Source organism: Strongyloides ratti, assembly GCF_001040885.1.
Source record: "Strongyloides ratti genome assembly S_ratti_ED321, chromosome : 2".
Lineage (NCBI taxonomy): Eukaryota > Metazoa > Nematoda > Chromadorea > Rhabditida > Strongyloididae > Strongyloides > Strongyloides ratti.
This window is the reverse complement of record NC_037308.1, coordinates 3,666,414-3,685,807: the sequence shown is the minus strand read 5'-3', so window position 1 is coordinate 3,685,807 and position 19,394 is coordinate 3,666,414. Positions and strand designations below refer to the sequence as shown.

At 22.3% G+C, this 19,394-nt stretch overlaps 9 protein-coding genes across 9 annotated transcripts; 6 read left to right on the top strand and 3 right to left on the bottom strand.

The window, feature by feature from the left end:
- Positions 1-109: 109 nt before the first annotated feature.
- On the top strand, positions 110-2,323 carry SRAE_2000117300 (Proprotein convertase subtilisin/kexin type 4; the record flags this gene model as incomplete). Its single annotated transcript, XM_024652093.1, has 2 exons — positions 110-1,558; positions 1,607-2,323. 2 exons carry the CDS (start codon positions 110-112, stop codon positions 2,321-2,323), a joined length of 2,166 nt encoding a protein of 721 aa, XP_024505705.1.
- A 1,990-nt stretch (positions 2,324-4,313) lies between these two features.
- SRAE_2000117200 (BAG domain-containing protein) lies at positions 4,314-5,061 on the bottom strand (the record flags this gene model as incomplete). The annotated part of the gene is made up of 2 exons (XM_024652092.1): positions 4,314-4,792; positions 4,854-5,061. 2 exons carry the CDS (start codon positions 5,059-5,061, stop codon positions 4,314-4,316), a joined length of 687 nt encoding a protein of 228 aa, XP_024505704.1.
- Positions 5,062-5,306: 245 nt separating this feature from the next.
- SRAE_2000117100 (Nuclear envelope phosphatase-regulatory subunit 1) lies at positions 5,307-6,534 on the top strand (the record flags this gene model as incomplete). Its single annotated transcript, XM_024652091.1, has 6 exons — positions 5,307-5,331; positions 5,427-5,510; positions 5,568-5,665; positions 5,707-5,819; positions 6,398-6,452; positions 6,502-6,534. The coding sequence occupies 6 exons, from the start codon at positions 5,307-5,309 to the stop codon at positions 6,532-6,534; spliced, it is 408 nt and encodes a 135-aa protein (XP_024505703.1).
- Positions 6,535-7,505: 971 nt separating this feature from the next.
- On the top strand, positions 7,506-8,101 carry SRAE_2000117000 (Hypothetical protein; the record flags this gene model as incomplete). Its single annotated transcript, XM_024652090.1, has 4 exons — positions 7,506-7,602; positions 7,651-7,810; positions 7,863-8,029; positions 8,091-8,101. 4 exons carry the CDS (start codon positions 7,506-7,508, stop codon positions 8,099-8,101), a joined length of 435 nt encoding a protein of 144 aa, XP_024505702.1.
- An 18-nt stretch (positions 8,102-8,119) lies between these two features.
- Positions 8,120-10,256, bottom strand: SRAE_2000116900 (G protein-coupled receptor, rhodopsin-like family and GPCR, rhodopsin-like, 7TM domain-containing protein; the record flags this gene model as incomplete). Its single annotated transcript, XM_024652089.1, has 5 exons — positions 8,120-9,012; positions 9,150-9,303; positions 9,357-9,557; positions 9,615-10,094; positions 10,161-10,256. The coding sequence occupies 5 exons, from the start codon at positions 10,254-10,256 to the stop codon at positions 8,120-8,122; spliced, it is 1,824 nt and encodes a 607-aa protein (XP_024505701.1).
- A 248-nt stretch (positions 10,257-10,504) lies between these two features.
- SRAE_2000116800 (PQ-loop repeat-containing protein) lies at positions 10,505-11,978 on the top strand (the record flags this gene model as incomplete). Its single annotated transcript, XM_024652088.1, has 3 exons — positions 10,505-10,553; positions 11,474-11,693; positions 11,735-11,978. 3 exons carry the CDS (start codon positions 10,505-10,507, stop codon positions 11,976-11,978), a joined length of 513 nt encoding a protein of 170 aa, XP_024505700.1.
- A 1,017-nt stretch (positions 11,979-12,995) lies between these two features.
- Positions 12,996-13,364, top strand: SRAE_2000116700 (Hypothetical protein; the record flags this gene model as incomplete). Its single annotated transcript, XM_024652087.1, has 3 exons — positions 12,996-13,035; positions 13,081-13,188; positions 13,246-13,364. The coding sequence occupies 3 exons, from the start codon at positions 12,996-12,998 to the stop codon at positions 13,362-13,364; spliced, it is 267 nt and encodes an 88-aa protein (XP_024505699.1).
- A 4,126-nt stretch (positions 13,365-17,490) lies between these two features.
- On the top strand, positions 17,491-17,782 carry SRAE_2000116600 (Hypothetical protein; the record flags this gene model as incomplete). The annotated part of the gene is made up of 2 exons (XM_024652086.1): positions 17,491-17,617; positions 17,679-17,782. The coding sequence occupies 2 exons, from the start codon at positions 17,491-17,493 to the stop codon at positions 17,780-17,782; spliced, it is 231 nt and encodes a 76-aa protein (XP_024505698.1).
- A 111-nt stretch (positions 17,783-17,893) lies between these two features.
- Positions 17,894-19,239, bottom strand: SRAE_2000116500 (NEDD8-activating enzyme E1 catalytic subunit; the record flags this gene model as incomplete). Its single annotated transcript, XM_024652084.1, has 3 exons — positions 17,894-18,858; positions 18,910-19,084; positions 19,141-19,239. The coding sequence occupies 3 exons, from the start codon at positions 19,237-19,239 to the stop codon at positions 17,894-17,896; spliced, it is 1,239 nt and encodes a 412-aa protein (XP_024505697.1).
- Between the last annotated feature and the right edge of the window lie 155 nt (positions 19,240-19,394).

Genomic DNA, 19,394 nt, shown 5'->3' with positions numbered 1-19,394 from the left:
AAAAAAGCTAATATATATTGAGAAAAAAAAAATAATTTTTTTTATTTTATTTTTGTCTACTCTATCTTCCTATTTTAAAGAAAAAAGTTCAGGAAGTATATAAATTAAAATGTTGAAGAAAGATGAAGATAAACTAAAGAAGGAAGTAATGCCTATATCTTATAAATCAAATAATTTACATAATGTATTATTATATAAAAAATTTTCAGTAACATTTTTAATGATAATTTTTTTAACTGTATATAATAATATCATTAACGGGTCTATAGTTGTGGCTGCATCAATTACCTCAGAAGATAATATTGTGAGGACACATTCTTACTCAAAAATTTATAAAAATGAATTTGCCGTAAAAATTATTGGTGGTAGTAAAGATCCTTCAAAAGCTGATCGATTAGCTATCAAACATAATTTAATTAATTTAGGACCAATTATTGATGGTTCTGATTATTTTTTATTTAAAAATCCATTTATACGTCAACGTTCAAGGAGGAAAGGAAGATCATTAAGTACATCAACATTATCAAAAGAAAATGATATTGTATGGATGGAACAACAAGTTTCAAAAAGACGTGTTAAAAGAGGATATAATTCTCAAAGTATTTCTAATTTAAGTCCTAAATTAAGATTATTATCTAAAAAAGGTCCATTAAATATATTTGATAATGATAATGAAAAAGATATACCTAAAAATTTAGATCCAAATGATCCATTATGGAATGAAATGTGGTATTTACATCGTTCTGATAATAAACCAGAATTCAAAGATCATAATGTTAAAGAGGCATGGGCACTTGGATATACGGGTAATGGGGTTGTTGTTACAATCTTAGATGATGGTGTTGAATATGAACATCCAGATATAAAACCAAATTATGATCCTAAAGCTTCTTATGATGTTAATGATAGAGATTCAGATCCAACACCAAGATATGAATATACTGATGAAAATAGGCATGGTACACGTTGTGCCGGAGAAGTTGCTGCTGTTTATAATAATTCTTTTTGTATAACAGGAGTTGCTTATAATGCTAAAATTGGTGGTATAAGAATGTTAGATGGTGAGGTAACTGATGCAGTTGAAGCAAAAAGTTTAAGTTATAATATACAACATATCGATATTTATTCAGCTTCATGGGGACCTGATGATGATGGAAAAACTGTTGATGGACCTGGAAAATTAACAAGAGAAGCATTTGAAAATGGTATTAAAAATGGACGTGGTGGCCTTGGTAGTATATTCATATGGGCTAGTGGTAATGGTGGAAAAGATGGTGATTCATGTAATTGTGATGGATATACAAATTCTATTTATACTCTTTCAATATCTTCAGCAAGTGAAAATGGTCATATCCCATGGTATTCAGAAGCCTGTTCCTCAACATTAGCCACAACCTATTCATCTGGAAGTAATGATGAAAGGATGGTTGTCACAACAGATCTTCATCATTCATGTACCAAAAGTCATACAGGTACTTCTGCTTCAGCACCAATTGCTGCTGGTATTGTTGCTTTGACATTAGAAGCTAATCCAAGATTAACATGGAGAGATATACAGGTAAATTAAATAATTAAAAATTATAATAATTATCTTTTTTTTTTTAAGCATATTGTTGTTCAAACATCAAAACCAGATGGTCTTATATCTGATGATTGGATTACTAATGGTGCTAAACGTAATGTTAGTCATTCATTTGGATATGGTTTACTTGATGCTGGAGCTATGGTTAAAAAAGCTACAAAATGGAAACCAGTACCAAGACAAAGAAGATGTAAAATAACTTATCCAGCAAGATATAAAGTAATCCCTAATAATAAAAGAATTGTACTTTTACAGCATACAAGTGCTTGTGCAAATACTGAAAATCATGTTAAATTTCTAGAACATGTACAGGCAATCATAACTTTAACAGCCCCCAAACGAGGTGATATACAAGTTTTTTTAACAAGTCCCAGAGGTACAAGAAGTAAATTATTACAAAAAAGAACTAGAGATAGTAGTAGAGTTGGTTTTAGAGAATGGGCATTTATGACAACACATTCATGGGGTGAAATATCAGAAGGTACATGGTCTTTAGAAATTGAAAATGGTGGATGGGATGAAGCAGAATTACAACGTTGGGATCTTGTATTTTATGGTACAGTTGAGGAGATTGGAGAATTCGGTGGTGGTGATGGAAAAAAACCTATTGGAAGTCATGTCACATTAAGAAGTGCCGATTTAATAAAAACAGTAACAAAGATATCTTCTTCTAAATCTTTTAATATTATTCAAATTATTCTTTCTCTATTAAGTTTTACTTTGATAAGACGGATAATTTAATTTAATTAAACATATATGTTAACATAACCGATGATATAATTATGGTACTTTTACCAAAATAACATTCCATTACATTGCTTTACTAATAAAATATTATATACATATATTTTTATTCTTAATTAAAAAAAAAAACTTTATGAAGAAAGCACGATTTAAACTCAAAAGTTAATACTAGATTTATCTTACTTCAAAACGTTTTTTAAATTTTTTTCAGATACTTTTTAAAGTCTTTTCTATTACATTATTTTTTATTTAAAAGTATATATTTTATTGGTAATAGTGATGGTAATAAAAATAATTATAAAATCCAGTTTTATTATTTTTTCTATTATTATTACGAATTTGTTTAATTGGCAATTTGATTAAAAGACTAAAAATAAAAATTATCAAATATTCCAACATCTCCTAGGGTACATAAAAATAAAATTTTTAATTTAAATATAATCATGATAAAACAAACATGAAAAAAAAAATTAGTTAAAAAAATTTTTAATGATGTTTTTTTTAAAAAACATTTTTTGTTTTAACTTTATCAGTCTAGTCATTTAAAACATATGGTAATCTATTGATTTAAAATAGCAGTATAATAATAGATACTTTATTATTTGTATAAATTAATCTTTAAACATAATAGATTTAAAAAGAAATTCATTTTTAATTCTGTAAATATTATTTTAAAGTTATTAAATTTAATTTTATCATTTTTTTTTTATCAACCAATGATAATTTAAATTGCTTTTAGATAGATATTCTTATTGATGATTATTATCATTATTTAAAGTTGTTTTTTTATCATTATATATATTTTTAAATTCTATTTCCAGACTTTTTTGTTTTTACTTTTCTTAAAGGGTGTTTCAGAATTAAAATTCATTTATGGTGATTCTTTTTCTTTTATTTTAACAAATACATTTTTTAAAAATTTTAAAAAAATATAACATAATAATTAACATTGAAAATTGACATGAATTTGTTAAGAAAAATTATAAATATATTTCAATTAGAAAAAGCTAATACTGGAAAAACAATTATAACTAGAATAAATAATTAAAAAATTGACATTGAAATCATGAAAATAGTAAAGAAATGACCTTATCAAAACTAAATAACATCAAATTGTTTTCCCTTATTTACAATATACATTCTATTTTTGTTCAATGAAAAAAGACATTCATTAACTATTCACTATTCAGGATAAAAAAAGATATAAAATGAAATTTAAAAATAATTTACAAAACATTATTTATCATCATGTTAATTTAAATAAAAAATTTTTTTGCTAACATTTAAAGGTTTCGAGGAATTTTTAACAATTACAAAAATGATTCTTGTTTTAATTGATGTATGTAGCTAAAAATATTGCTAATATTTATTTAAAACTCAGTTTTTTTTTGTGACGTCTTAAAAATATTGTTGTTAATTGAAATATTAATAAAAAAAACAAATAATTGTGTTTTGAAATGCTACTTTTATTTACCTTTAATAGATGTAATAATTTACAACTTATTGTGATATTTTTTTTAAAAATTAATTTGTTTGTTTCTTTTAATTATCATTTTTTTAATTAATTATAGTCAACACGACCTACATTTATCATCACTATCTTAATATATAAAGAAAAAAATTTTAAACATAAATATTTACTTTTTTTAAATTTAAAACAATTGTTTTCACGGTTATCTTAGGAACCAATAAACATAATTTAATGATATCAAAATTATTCAATTGATAATTTTGATCACCAAGGATGTATTTCCAATTTTCAGCCAAATAAGTTTGTAAAAAAAATACATCGCCATTTAAAAATAAATCATTAAACTTTTTTTTTGAAAAATAAATTTTTTTTTTTGCGTTCTTGGAACCCTATATATGTGAAGATAAAATTTTGTATTCAAAGCAGTGAAATTTTTTTTCCAAAAAGATTTTTAAATACTTGAAATATAAAAAAAAATTTTATTATCTCAAATTTTGACAACATATAGTATAAAAATCATCTACCCTCATCTGGGTGTTCAACTTTATATCTATATGTCTCCAGTTGATAAGACAATTTGTCACTTTCATTAAGTTTATCCTGAATCCTGTTAATTATAAATTTTCTTTTCTCTCTATTTCTTTGTTTTTGTTCATCATTTGTTGAGTCACCAAAAATGACAAGTCCATCAAGTTCCTCTAGCATTTTAACACCCCTCTCTTCTATACTTTTAATTCTTTTCTCGGTATTTTTTATCATTTCCATACGTTTTTCACCTTCCAAAAAGTTATTACATAACTGATTGAGATCTTCTTTCAGTACTGCAAAAGACTCTGCATAAGGCTGGTATTTTTTCTTTTCATAATCGACTAAAAGTTTTTCCCCTGGATCTACTTCTTTTTTAGGATCTGGTTTACCCATACACATAATTTTATCTCCTTCTTTAAATTTAAAATTTGAAAGACGTGTTGAGTCATCACCTGTTAAAGTTTTTCCTTAAACAAAAAAAAAATATATATGTAATTCGTAATATAGATAGAAAAAAAAAAACCAAACCTCTATGAATAATTCTAACACTATCAGAAGTATATTTACACTTCTCAATAACTACATGCTTGAGTTCTCCTAATGTATATAATGTTCTAATTTCATCCTTCTCCAAGTCCAAATCTTCAATGTCAGAGGGTACTTCTTCACCACTGACATCTATTGTCACTTGAAAACTTTGTTTGTTTCCGATGACAAATATATTAACAGTACTCATAGAAGAACCCAGCTTGAATGATAAAAATTTTTTACAAACAAGAAAAAACTTTAAAATTATTATTAAAATATTGTTGTCATTTTTCCAAACACTTTTTAATCCAATTTCTGTACAAGAACATACAAGCAATTATATATAATATCAAAGTTGACTTATTTTTGTTGACTCCTAACTTTTAATTTTTATACCTCCTGATATAGAGATATCTTTTATTTACAGCAATATTTTTTAAAATTTCTGGATAAATGAATGAAATTGTTAGCAGAGATGGTATGTTTTATTTTGACAAATTTTATATTTACTAGACATCCAAAATTAATTGTTATATAAATTTTTTTCATTTGATTATTTATTTTTTTTTTTAGTTTCCGTCTCCGACATGGTATATTTTGATCGACGACTTAACGAAATTATATATCATAAGAAAAGGAAAGCTATAAAATGGAGGGGTATGTTGAAATTTTTATTGATGTTTTGTATATTAAATTATATTTTTTTTTCTGTAGTTGTATTGACAGCATCAACTTTACTGGCCGCATATGGAGGTTGGTTTTGGTTAACAGATCCAACTATAAGAAATGTAAGTTTTGGTAAATTTTCATTGGTAAGGAAAGTATTAGTTTTCAATATTAATTTTTCTTATAGGTTCCTGTATTTGAATCACTCGGAAATCATTCAACGTTTTGTTTTGCATTATCATTATTATTCTTTTTGTTTGTATTTTTACGAATACACCATAGGATTGTTGGTTCATCAATGTAAGTTATATTTTTAATTTTTATTTCATAATCTTGATGTAACGATTATGGTGTTATGAAATAATTTATATAAATGTATTGTATATGCAAAGAGATAAAAGATTATTTATTGTTTTGTCTATATATAATATAAATATATATATATATATATATATATATATATATATATATATAATAGTTGTCAGAAAGTTAGGAAAATTTTTATGAGAGATTGTGATGAATTATAAAACTAAAAATATTTTTATATGTGAATATTTGTTACAGTTTTATAAAATTCAAAAATATTTACATGATATTTTGTATTTAAAAGAATTTCTTAAATCTAGTTTGAAGATATATTAATATCAAAAGTAAGATATTATCTAACAATGATACAATATATTTGCCATTTTTTTTTAATCCTATTTTTAAATTAAATGACTAGTATGAGCACATGATACTACATTTTAATATAAGAAAAAGAGATAAGTATTTACATTATCGTACATATTATTTTATATATATATAAATTTATTTTTTTAAAACAAAAATAATTATACTTATATTTATTAAGTTATTGTGTTAATTTTTATTTTTAGAGTTGCATCGAGGTGTCGGAAAATTTTGACACAATATTGTTTGGATTGCAATGATGTATGTTTAAAATTGAAGAAATAGTTTCTTTTACAGTTAGTTATTTCAGGAAGGGAAATTAATAATACAACCAACGGCATAAAATTGTTACTTCTAAAAAACGTTTTCTTTTTTTGTACAAATTTACGTAAATTCTTAATTTAAAACGTGAATCAAAGTATTTTTTTTTTTTAATTTTCTTGCTTTGTGGAAAGTATTAAATGTTTTTCTATAAATCCACTTTATATTCTTTAAAATTCTTAATTTATTATTTTACTATTTTAAAGAAGGGTTATTATATTTATAAAAAAGATTATTATATAATATATTAACAAATAAAATCTTAAGTTGTCTGTGACACCTTATTTTTTTATAACTTTACCACACTGGTTAATTTGATAAGTAATTTTAAATTCTGATTTTTACCTTTATTTATCTGATTTTATTATTATTCTAACTTTTAAACTATTATTTACTTTTAAATCAATAGATGAAATATGTTAAATATTTTATTTTGCAATTTAAAAGATATTCTTACTAACATGCGCACCCTTCAATCCCCATGTGATTGACAGTTGGTCGAGGTAATCACACCACTGATAAAAATTTCATTATTAAAACATTATGATTAATTAAAAACTTTTTGTCTTTTTTTTTTTTTTTTTTGATACAACAATGTCATCTTCTTCATAATTAAAAGCATTACACGTTTGTATATGATATTTTAATTTTTATAACTATTAAATATTATACATTAATTCTATTGTTATATTAATAATAATAAATTATGAAATATAACATTTTTTTTTTCATTAGTTACGGATCATTATTGGGTAGATAAATCTATTTAACGATTAAATTACCTGATAAAATTTATTTAATAAATGTTGTTATGTAATTAATTTTATTTTAGATCTCAAAAAATTGGATTGTTTTATATTTAATCTTCGAAGTTAAATTTGTCTAATATATGGGTTACATTTCTTAAACAATATATTACTTAAATACTAACTCATAGTTTAAAATAAAAAATAACGTTAATAAAGAAAAAATAATTCATTTCTAAATTTAATCATGGAAAGTTTGAATGACAACACCACTACTCCGTTTAATCTAGAAGACATTGCTCTTAACACGAGTGTTTCTTTTAATACAACTACTACTACAGAAAGTGTGTTTACCTTGTTAAACCCTATTGATGCTAAAACCATTATGTTAGCTATTGTTAACGGATTAGCTTGTTTATTCATAATTTTCGGTGGATCTATTCCTTATGTCTTTCAGTATCTGGAAATCAACGACCGTAAAGATGCAAGAGGTTTCTCATTATATGTTTGTTTAACATTATGTATTGCTAATATTTTGAGAATTCTTTTTTGGTAATTTTTTTTTTTCATGTTACTATTTATTTATTTTTTATTTTTATTTTAGGTTTGGAAATCATTTTGATACACCACTTCTTATACAAAGTGGTGTTATGTTAATAACAATGTTCATAATGTTAGAAATATCAGTAAGAATGAATAAAAAAACAATTTTAAAATCTCAATGGACATCAATATGGAGTAAGTTTCTTAAAAAAAATGTCATGGTTAATGGTAAAATTTTTTTATCATTTTTATTTAACATAGACATAGAAATTATTTACATTTCAAATAGAAAGTCTTTAAATTTTTTTATTAATTTAATTATTTCTTATTTTGTTGGTCTTCTTTACCATTTGTATTATTATCTTCTGGTGGAACTATTATTTTTATTTCCTCAATTTCACATTTATTTTTTCTTCTTTTTCTTCCTTTTGGGGTATAGTCTAGTCGTATGACAGTCCTATTACCATGTAAATTTAATGATTTAGAATTTTTACTAAGACCACTAGCAAATAAGAAATTTGTATTAACTGGTAAATTTTCATCAGAACCAATACGAGATAATGTTTCAATATTTGCAAAGTCACTTATTGTTATTGAGCGCCTCCTAGAGGAATCTTCACGGAACATTATACCACTTGTCAATATTTCATCGTCAGAATTTAATGTTATACTATCTGGATCATAATGTTTTCTTCCATTTAATTCATATTCATGCATAACACCATTACTAATAATAGAAGGAATTTCTGTACAATTAGTTTTATTTGTTTGTTCCTGTTGACTTTTTATTATACTACTATTTATTGTAGTTTTGGTATTTATATTATTAGAATTATTCATACCAAATATTTGTTGGTCATTTTCAATTTTTTTCTTATATGTATATGGAATTATTGGTTTATTTTGATTTTTAATTTTTTCTTTACGTTGAGTAATCAAATTGTCTTTTCTTCCAACAGTTGATTTATTTTTACTTCTTACATTAACATTTCTATAAATTTTTGTTTTAACATGTTCTGGTGGTGGTTTAACAATTTTAGGTAATAATTGATATAATATCTGCCAAAATGGTAATATTGCTTGTAAAGCTGATTTTTTAAATTGTTTTACAGTAAATGAATATATTATTGGATTTAACATAGAATTACAATAACCTAGCCATGATGCTCCTTCAACAAATATTGTTGGTATACAACCTGAGCATTGGTAATCTAATAAAAATTAAAAAAAAAAACATTAATTTTTATAAGTTTAAACTAATATTAGTGATTTTTTTTTAATTGATGTCATATATAAAGGACATTATTATAAATAATATAGATATAAAATATTACAAATAACAACTTACTTGTTAAATAAAGAATAAAAAATGGCAGCCAACAAAAAAGAAATGAACATGACACAACACCTAATGTTTTTGCAATTCTTTCATGTGTCCGTAATACTCGTCTTTGATGTTCCACCATCCCGTTTTTTCTTCCTATATGAACACGCAATGTTGTCTATATAAAAAAAATAATAGTGTTAAATGTTAATTTATTTTTAGAAATCTTACATTTTGCGTGATTGTATTTGTAAGAAAATTCATATTTTGTCCTAGAATCATTAAAAATCCTCTATCCAATGCTTTTTGGCGTTGCCTAGCTAACCGATAAATTCTCCAATACAATGTTAATGTTACACTTGCAGGTAAAAAAAATGCAAAAACAACACTATGTGCTAAATATCTTATTTCATTTCCAGCAAAACAAAGAGTCTATATATATATAATATATAAGATTTTTTTTTTATATTAATAAAAATATAAACTTACATCATCCATATTTATAGGTTGTTCCCATCTAACAGTACTTAATAAGATACATGATGAAAATGTCCATATAATTATCATAACACAGATAACTTTATTTTTAGTTACTACTGTTTTATACCTTAAGGGTCTAGTTACAGCTAAATATCTATCCACAGAAATTACACAAATTGTTACAACACTACATGTACAAAATGTTACATCTGCTCCAACCCACAATCGACATAATATTCTTCCTAATTTCCATTCTTGTGTTATAAAATGTATGGCACCTAATGGTAAAACAATTATACCAACTAAAAAATCTGTTAATCCTAGATTCCAAACCAATAAAGTTGTATTAGTTCTACCAACTCGAGCTTTAAAACATAAAACTAATAAATTTCCAAATATTGTTAAAAAAATTATTACTGTAACGGGTAATGATAAAATTAATAAAACCCAATTGGGAATAATTTTTCGAAGTGATTGATAATAATTAAGCTTAAATATAATAATATATATTAATAAAAGAAAAAGAAAAATATATAATTATTAATAAATACATACCTCTGAATAGATAGAATTATCATTTTCATTGGAATTAAAATGCCCTGTTTCCATTTCAACCTTAAATGGTGTTGAAGTTATATTTAAAAAGTTCATAATTTGATATAGGTTTTTTTTGATGTAGTTTAATAGACTTTTAAAAATCAGTCATTTTTTATATTACACCGAAAAGTTTTCTAAAAGATAAGACTATAAAATAAAAGAAATAGTTAAGAATATTTTAATTGAACTTAATAGTATGAAAGTTTAAAATTTCTTTTATGGCATAAGTATAAAATATTAAAGGACATAAGGGCTATTATAAGCATATAATGAGTTGAATAAAATAAGATTAATAATCAAAGATGCAAAGATATCCTCTACCCATAACCATGATTCTCACATGCTCGAGAAGTAAGACATCATAAAAAAATATTAGTATTCTTAAGAGATGCACAAACTTAATGATCGAAATAATATGAGATATGACAAGACATTTTATTCAAGTTGTTATAACAAAATTGAATTGTAGATGCAACCCTTTCAGGATACATTAAAGGCTTTATTAAAAAAAAATTTTTTTTCGGTAATAAAAATAGTATATGCATTCTTTTATCAGACATAAATTTCTTTTTGCCAAATTTTGACTATATGGAAGCATAAAAATTATGCCTGTTTTAGACGTGAATACAGCATTAAACAAGGATAATTTAATAAAGTTTCAAGAAAATAAAAAGATAGATTTGTATTTAAAATTTATAAAATAACATAACTTAAAGTATAACCTTTGTGAGAATAGAAGAGAATAATTTTTATGAAAAGACTTTTTGAAAGTCAATTTTTTTTTATATAAATTACTATTTCGAGAGATTGTCATAATCTTAACCTATAAGTTATAGAAAAAATTTCATTATTTCATTGGTCTTTGAGTACTTACTCTAATAGATAATTTTAAATGTTCCTTTAGATTTAAAGTATTTATTATTATTATAATATATAAAAAGTTTAGGATAGGAGTAAAATTTAACAAATATATCTCATAGTAATGTTCATAATAAATGAAAAATAATAAAATCTTCAAAAGATAAAAATTTTAAATAATATTTAAAATGTTTAATTATTAAATACCAAACTTTTCAAGAAAAATTTACGATTCAATGTTATATTAAACATATAAAGTATGTATAACAATTTCTCAATACATTTTTCCATCTGGAAAATAATATTAATTAATATTTAGAAAAAAAATTGTTTATTGAAAAAAGTAAAAGTTCTATGACACAATTTATTGAATAATAATTATTAAATCAATTGTTTTATTATTTTTTTTATAGATGGAAATTTTATTTCTGACTTTTGGCAATGGACTGATTTACCAAGTTATTTTGTTGCTTTAGCTTTGTTTACTGCAGCAGCATCCATAATAACAGCCATCTTTATTCAATTTAATTGGTTTATTGATGCATTAGGTTTATGTTCATTGTTAATTGAAGCATGCTTGGGATTACCACAATTGATAAGAAATTTTAAAAGAAAATCAACTATAGGAATGAGGTAATTTATGATATTCACTAATTTTTATCAACCATTTTTAGTGTAACAATGGTTTTAGGGTGGTTTGCAGGTGATGTTGGAAAAACAATATACTTCATAGTTAAGAAGACACCGTTCCAGTTTTACGTCTGCTCCTCCCTTCAAATAACTATTGATATTCTTATACTACTTGAAGTATTTATATATAGGAAATCAACTTCACAAACATCCCATGCAAGTAGCATTTCATCAAAATCTAGTTCAATTGTGGATTTACCTGAGACAAATGATTTAAGATTCAATTAATAAATATTTACTTTTTATATTTTTAATATATACAAATTAAAATAAACTTTACCCTGAAAAAAGTTTATTTAAATATTATTTAACTGGTTTAAATACAACTTGGTAATATAATAAAAAAAATATATAATTGGTAGATGTAATTTAATAATATATTACGACTAAATTAACAAGAATAATCCATTGTATTTAAAATTCTCTTCAATGAGCTTTATACTTTTTTATTTTGTACAATAAAAAAATATATTGTAAAATTTATTATTAACTTATACGTAAATAAAGGTTTACTTATTTTAAATTACATTATTTTATAAATTGATAATTTCTTTTTGGTTAATTTTTGATAATAGTAGAAACCATTTTAAATTATTCTATAGAAATATTTATTTATAAAATTATTAATATTTATGATAGTTTTTGTTATATGTCTTTATGAAGTTGACTTATTTATACATCAGTAAAATGTACATTTTTAAACAATAATTTTTACTTGATTAAACAGATAAATTACTAATAACTTTTCTTTATCATCATTTACTCAAATATTGGTATAATTATTTATAATAAAGCTTCACTTTCAAATTAAATTTCTTTATATCTTTAATTACTTTTATTAAAATGAATTTTTTTCACAAGTTAGCAGAAAATTAAATTTACATGAAGTCCTCAGACACGTCTTTTTTTACAACATGTATTGGCGATTCAAACCTTAGAATCTTTTCATGATTAGCATGACATCTTTTAATCATAGGACTCATTGAACTTCGTACTTACTTTCTAACTTATTTTAATTTTTCAAATACGTCTTCCTCAATGAAGACAACTCAAATCTATGATTAAAGTTTACATAATATATGCAAATACATATTGTATTCTCAAAAAAAAGCGGGATTTCTTGTCACATATTATAGGTCAATTGGAATAGTGGCCATTATGTATGAAAAATGATGATATATTATATTGATATCACAATTATTTAGGATATCTATATATATTTCTAGAATTATTAATATAAAGTAAATGGATACACCAATTGCGTGGAATCCTACAATAAGAGAAGGTAAGTTAGATATTGATATTCAATAACAATTTCTTTTATTTATAGATTCTAATGACTCTAGTATTTCACCTTTTACTACACCTTCAAATGGAGTTGGAAAATTTTTAAAATATAATCAAAATAGCAAATATGATAAAGTAAAAAATGACCACGGTAATTTGAATGCTTTTTAGTTTTGGGGAGGAATATGTATATAAATATTTAATTTAGGGCAGATGAATGATAACTTACTTGAAATTAAAAAAATACTTGAAGATGAAAAAAAATTTGATTGGCAAAGGACACCTTTTGATGGTATTATCAATAATGAGTCATGGGGCAATAGTTGAGAAATATTTAAACACTATTCATTTTCGATAAATTCACTTTTTTTTTACTAGAAATATTATGCTACCAAGAGATATTTACCTATTTTTTACAAAAAAAATTATTTTAAAACCGTGATTCTTTTTTTTTTGGTATTATTATTTTTTTTTAATTTGTGGGTAATATTATTTTCAATAAATTGCTATAATTTATTATCTAATTTGATACTATGATTTTTTTTATATTTTATAGTTGCCTTCAGAATTTCTATCTTATCATATTTTAATAGTAGTTTATTGTGATTAAAAAAGAATTGATAGAAAATAGGAGGATCAAGTATTGGGATTTATTTCTAAAAGTGGTACAGGATGTTATAGTTCTCCATCCTCTTGAAATCTAGGATAAAAAACAGGAAACTTGATAAAAAATGACTTTTTTATAAAATGAAAAGTAACTATATTTTCTTATAAATGTAAATAAATCCATATAATTATAAAAATTTAACTCTTAGCCATAAATGATAACTCTATTTTTGTTTTCTTGTAGTAATTCATTTATTTTTGTGACATACTTAATTTTTTTCATTATTCTGAAGTGTTTTAATTTGTTATTTTAAAAAATTGATGAAATAATTTACTTCCTATTTTTTTCTTATATGGCTCAATTACAAAATTATTTTTTTTCTAATAAAAATATTATTTTTAGTTAAACAATAAGATTATTATCGTTTCATTGTAAAAAAGAAAATGGAAAGATATTTATAATTTGAGTGAAAACTTTTTCCACCGATTTGACAACAGTTTAAAAATTACCAATCCGCTTTTGGATCTTTTAACACGACTGATAAATATTTTTATCAATAATAATCTCCAATAAGTATATACCGATGGGATTTGATAGTATTCTTATACAAAGATAATAGTATGTCACTTCAAGAATGTTATGTTATATAGATGTTGTATAGTATCGTAGTTTTATTAAAAGATCTAATTCTCCATTTACTTGTTTTTAGATATTAAGAATACTTTTATTACTTTTATTTATGATGGAATTGTTTTTATAAAAAAAATTTTAATAAGTCTTACTTGTAGTAAAAATACTAAAAAAGAATGTATGTTAAAAAAAAACTTAATAATTTCTGTACAATATTACAAAAAAATATATAGATGTCAATCTTCAGTTAGTTTTTGTAATAAATATTATTTAATGAAAAGGAGATTTTTTCAAATACAATAATTTACCAAAAAAACCACACATATAGAAAGTGTTAATGATAAAGGTCCTGTTAATAAATTAATAGATTTGTACAAAAAATTTTTTTCAAGTTAAAGTTATTAATTTTTTAAAAATATACTATACAAAATATGACCTCAAAGTTACATTAATAAAGATCACAAAAATGGTATTGGTATTAAAAATAAAACATTAGATCAAAAAGTAAAATATGATTTTTTATTTGAATTGCAAACAAAACTTTTCATTATAGTATTTAAAATTATGCTGCAAAATGTTTTAAGAATATTATCAATATGTGTAAAAAACATAAAAAAAAAGTATATCACTATTTCAGAAGACAAAATTTCATTTTGTGTTAAAAATGAAGATTCTATAAAGGAAATTAATTTTTTCTCGATAAACTGAAAATTGTTTTAATGCTTTTCCGGGAAAAAAAAATAAAATAAATAATTTTCTACATACTTTATCAAGTATGTTATAAGTAATTACTTGTAAATAATATCTTATTTTATTAGATTTATTTTTTCAATTTATTTACGTGTTTTTTATTTTTTTAATAACATACTACGTGATGAAATAATAACATTTAAATTCTATGACATCAATTTTATATATTTTTTATATAAATTGATTTTATATTTTAAAAAAAAAGAAGAAGTAAGAATTCACGCAATACAAATCTTTAAGCTTTTAATATAATATAAATTTGAATAACAATGAAAACAATAAAATATTTCAAAATGCATATGAAAGTACTATCAATCATGCAACACAAAATGACTTCAATATAATTAAGATTGATAACATTTTATAATATAAATGTCTTTTATATATTACATGATGTCCAATATCACCTTCATTTAAAAAGATTTTTTTTTTTAATTTCCTAAAAGAAGAGTAACCTTATAAAAATTTCTATTTATTTAGAGATTACATTTACGACATTAGTATATAATAGAAAATGGTTTTGGCAAAAAAAAGTTTAGCACATAATATTTTAATATGACCTTGCTTGATATTCTATCAAAAGTATCACTGATAATTAGATTTTAACACAAAACAATTTATTTTTCTTTTTATTATAATAATATTTGATCAAAAATTTGTAAAATAAAAAATAATTATATAATTCTAACAACTAAAAAGTTTGTGTCTATTGATATAAAATTCAGTTAGAAAATTTAACAAAAAAAGTTATTTATTACTTTTGATAATATATTATAAGCTTTATTTATATTTTTTTTCAATGTAAACTACTCATTATGAAACATTAATCTTTAATCATAAAATTAAAATATCATAAATTTTAACTTGCAAATTATTTTTAAATTTCAGTTTTTATTTTTTTTTGATATATTTTCAAACTTTAGTAAATAAAACATAACTTTAAGTTTGCATAAATTAACAAAACATTATTATAAGTAGTTTTATTTTAAAATTTACTTTTTAAATTATATAAGTGGTACCTTTTCATTGTATAACTACTAAATTTTACTAATTTTAAAATACATTATAGTACAAATAAAAATATTGATATAATATTTTAATATTTATTCACAAATATATTTAAAAATTAATTATATCTCTTAAAAATAATGTTTGAAATTAAGTTTATCTAAAATATAAAAATTAAATGTAATGAAAATAAGTTAACATCTATAACCTATTTACAGAAGATTAACTTTTTATTTAAAATTATATAAACAAATTTTGATATTGAAAATTATTTGTCTAAATAATTATTGTAATTTTTTACATTTGTACTTATTTAAAAATTTTACTTTAGTTTTTTTTTTAATTTAATTTTAATCTTTTTGTTTCATTGTTATATTACATTTTAATTTACAAAATTTTTATTTTGGGACATTTTCTATTAAAAAAAACTACGATTGTGTATGAAGAGATACAATTATTTATAATATTATATTAACAAATAATTTATTATATCCCATTTTTATGTTTGTTTAGTTTGTTTCCTTCAATAGCAACCATGTAATTTTTCATTTTAAACTTTACAGTTACCATTGAAAGTAGAAGCCCGATAACAACGATATTTTCTAACACACATAAAAGCAAGTTTCTATTGATAAAAGTCAATTGCGAAAAGGTGAGCTTACATTTTTTATTATTATATATAAAATATTTACCTAAAGATATAAATTTTTCCTACATGCACATTTTGAAATAATTATTATTAGTAAAACAAGATTATAGCGACTTTTTTTTTAGTTTTATTATTATTTTGAATCTTTTATTAATTTTCTTAACAAATCAATATTTTTCTACAAAGCAATTTTTTTTTTTTAAATTTTTTTATAATTATTAACATGTTATGTTATTTTATTTTATATAGTAAATTTTTAATAAGATATTTTTTTGGTTATGATTACTTAAATAATAAATAGACATCATATTTATATAATAACAATTATATCATATTATTTATGATATGAAAAAATATTAAAAGAAGTGTTAATTTAAACTTACTTATTCACGATAGGCCTTTATCTCTTTACAAGATAACTCACGTGAATAAATTATTATTTTCTAAGTAATTAATACTCTTAAAAGTCATAATTAATAAAAACAAACATTTCATTATAAATTAATATTAAATATTAATTCAAAATAATTATATAATATTTACTTATATAAAAAAAATTTAATTTTTAAAATGACTTACGTAATAAATAAATAAGTATTATTTCTTATCAATACATTCAAGTAAATATTGTTTATTATTATATTTTTCAAAATTTATTGGAATCGTGATGAGACACTATTTAGTTATAAAACTTTTGCACTTTTATCATACGACAACAAAATAAAAATAAATACATTTTTTAATGTGAAGTTTTAGTGAAACCTTATAATATATTTTTAGTTATTTTCTAAATTTTTAATAAATATAAAATGTCATCTTCTGATGAAGAAATTGCTATTGGAACAACAATGGATGTCTTTATTAAACGTTCAAAATATAAAAGTTGGTCAGCTTCTGAAATAATTGGAAAAAAAGTACCAGAAACAGATGAAAGTAGTAAGTTTTTTTTTTCTATCATTTTAATGTAAAATTTAATATTTTAATTTTTTTTTTCTAGGAGAAATTAGGCAGAATTTAGATGATATTAAAAGAGTTTTAGATAAAGAAAAAATTAATGATTGGTTATATACAAATTTCGATAGTGTAATGAATTCCTTCTAAGAACTAATATTCATAAATCTCAAAAAAAAACATTTATCAACTGTATAATACATATAAAAAAAAACCGAGTGTATATCTTTTATATATATATAATAAATTACGCCATTTTTATTATTTTAATTGAACGGTAAATGTTAAAGCTCGATGTAATGATGAATCAGCAATAATTAAAGATGATCCATTTTTTATATCTAATTCTTTAAGTTGCCTTTTTAAATTATTTTTACTCATTGTTTCTAAATTGTTTCTTAATGGATTAATAATATATAAATATTCTCCGGTAGATGTTTGTATTGAAGGATTTTTTAATGAAAATTCATCAATTAGTATATCTATTAATTCTTTTAATGTTCCTTCTTTTTCTAATTTAATTAATTTAGAAGATTCAGAACAAATTGTACAATTATCTTTTTTATCTAATTGTAATGTATACATTGACACACCCTCTGTCTGCTCAAATTGAATATAATTTGTTATTTTTGAAGCAATTCCAGTTGTTAATTTTAATGCTTCTAAACATACAGAAGCAGCAATTATGGCATTTGTTGAGGCAACTGCAGGAACAATTCTTTTTACAACACCTTGTGTTAATCGTATATCAACTCCTGATATTCCAAATTTTTCTGCTCTTGCTAATGCTTTTTCATATATCCACATTATATGATCAGGATTATCTCCATCAATAGAAGCATCAAAAGGTTTTTCATTTTCCCATTGAATTATTTTGACATATTCTATACAATGTTCAGGTAATCTTGGTGTATGAGCAATCGTACATAATGGATATGTTATTTGTGGAGGGTATAAATCCATAAGACATTCCATACATGGTGAATCATAAGCAGTAAAAATTCTTCCATTACCTCTAAATCCTTCTGTCCCACCATCAATTAATGGAATTGCTGTAGTTAAATCAGGTTTTCCATCTTCATCTAATTCAATTAAATTAAATAATAAATTATTTAACCATCTTCTAGCATCAATAGAATCAAGTCCACAAATAATTAAATGAAATTTTCTATAAAATTCATCATCTTTATCTTGTATTTTACATGTATGTGAGGTAATATTACAATCTGGAAAACGTTCTTTAATAAATTTTGCCGCAACATCAGATTTATAAAAACCTATATCACGATCTCGAAAAAGAAATTGTCTATTAAGATTAGACAGTTCGATAGTATCCATATCAATTATATCAATATTTTTAAAACCAGAAAGTGCTAAATTTTTTAATATTTCACATCCTAATCCACCAGCACCAACAACTAGTAGACGAATTTGTTCAAGCATCTCAAAATTCTAAATAAAAAAAAAAATTTTTTTTTATAAGAAATTGGATAAAAATTAATATTTACCTCACTACCAGCTACAAATTGTGGTTCAACAAATGGACCATTTTTATAACATAATGTTTTAATATCATACCATTTATCAGAATGATCTTCATTTATCATTATAATGATAAATAATTAGTAAAAAAATTTTTGTAAATATAAACAAGATATTATATTTAAGTTTTTTGGTAAAATATTTATTAATTTTTTGGTATCTTATTTGGAATCATTGGTATTATTTTTTGAAATATAATAGATTATAAATTATAATTTTT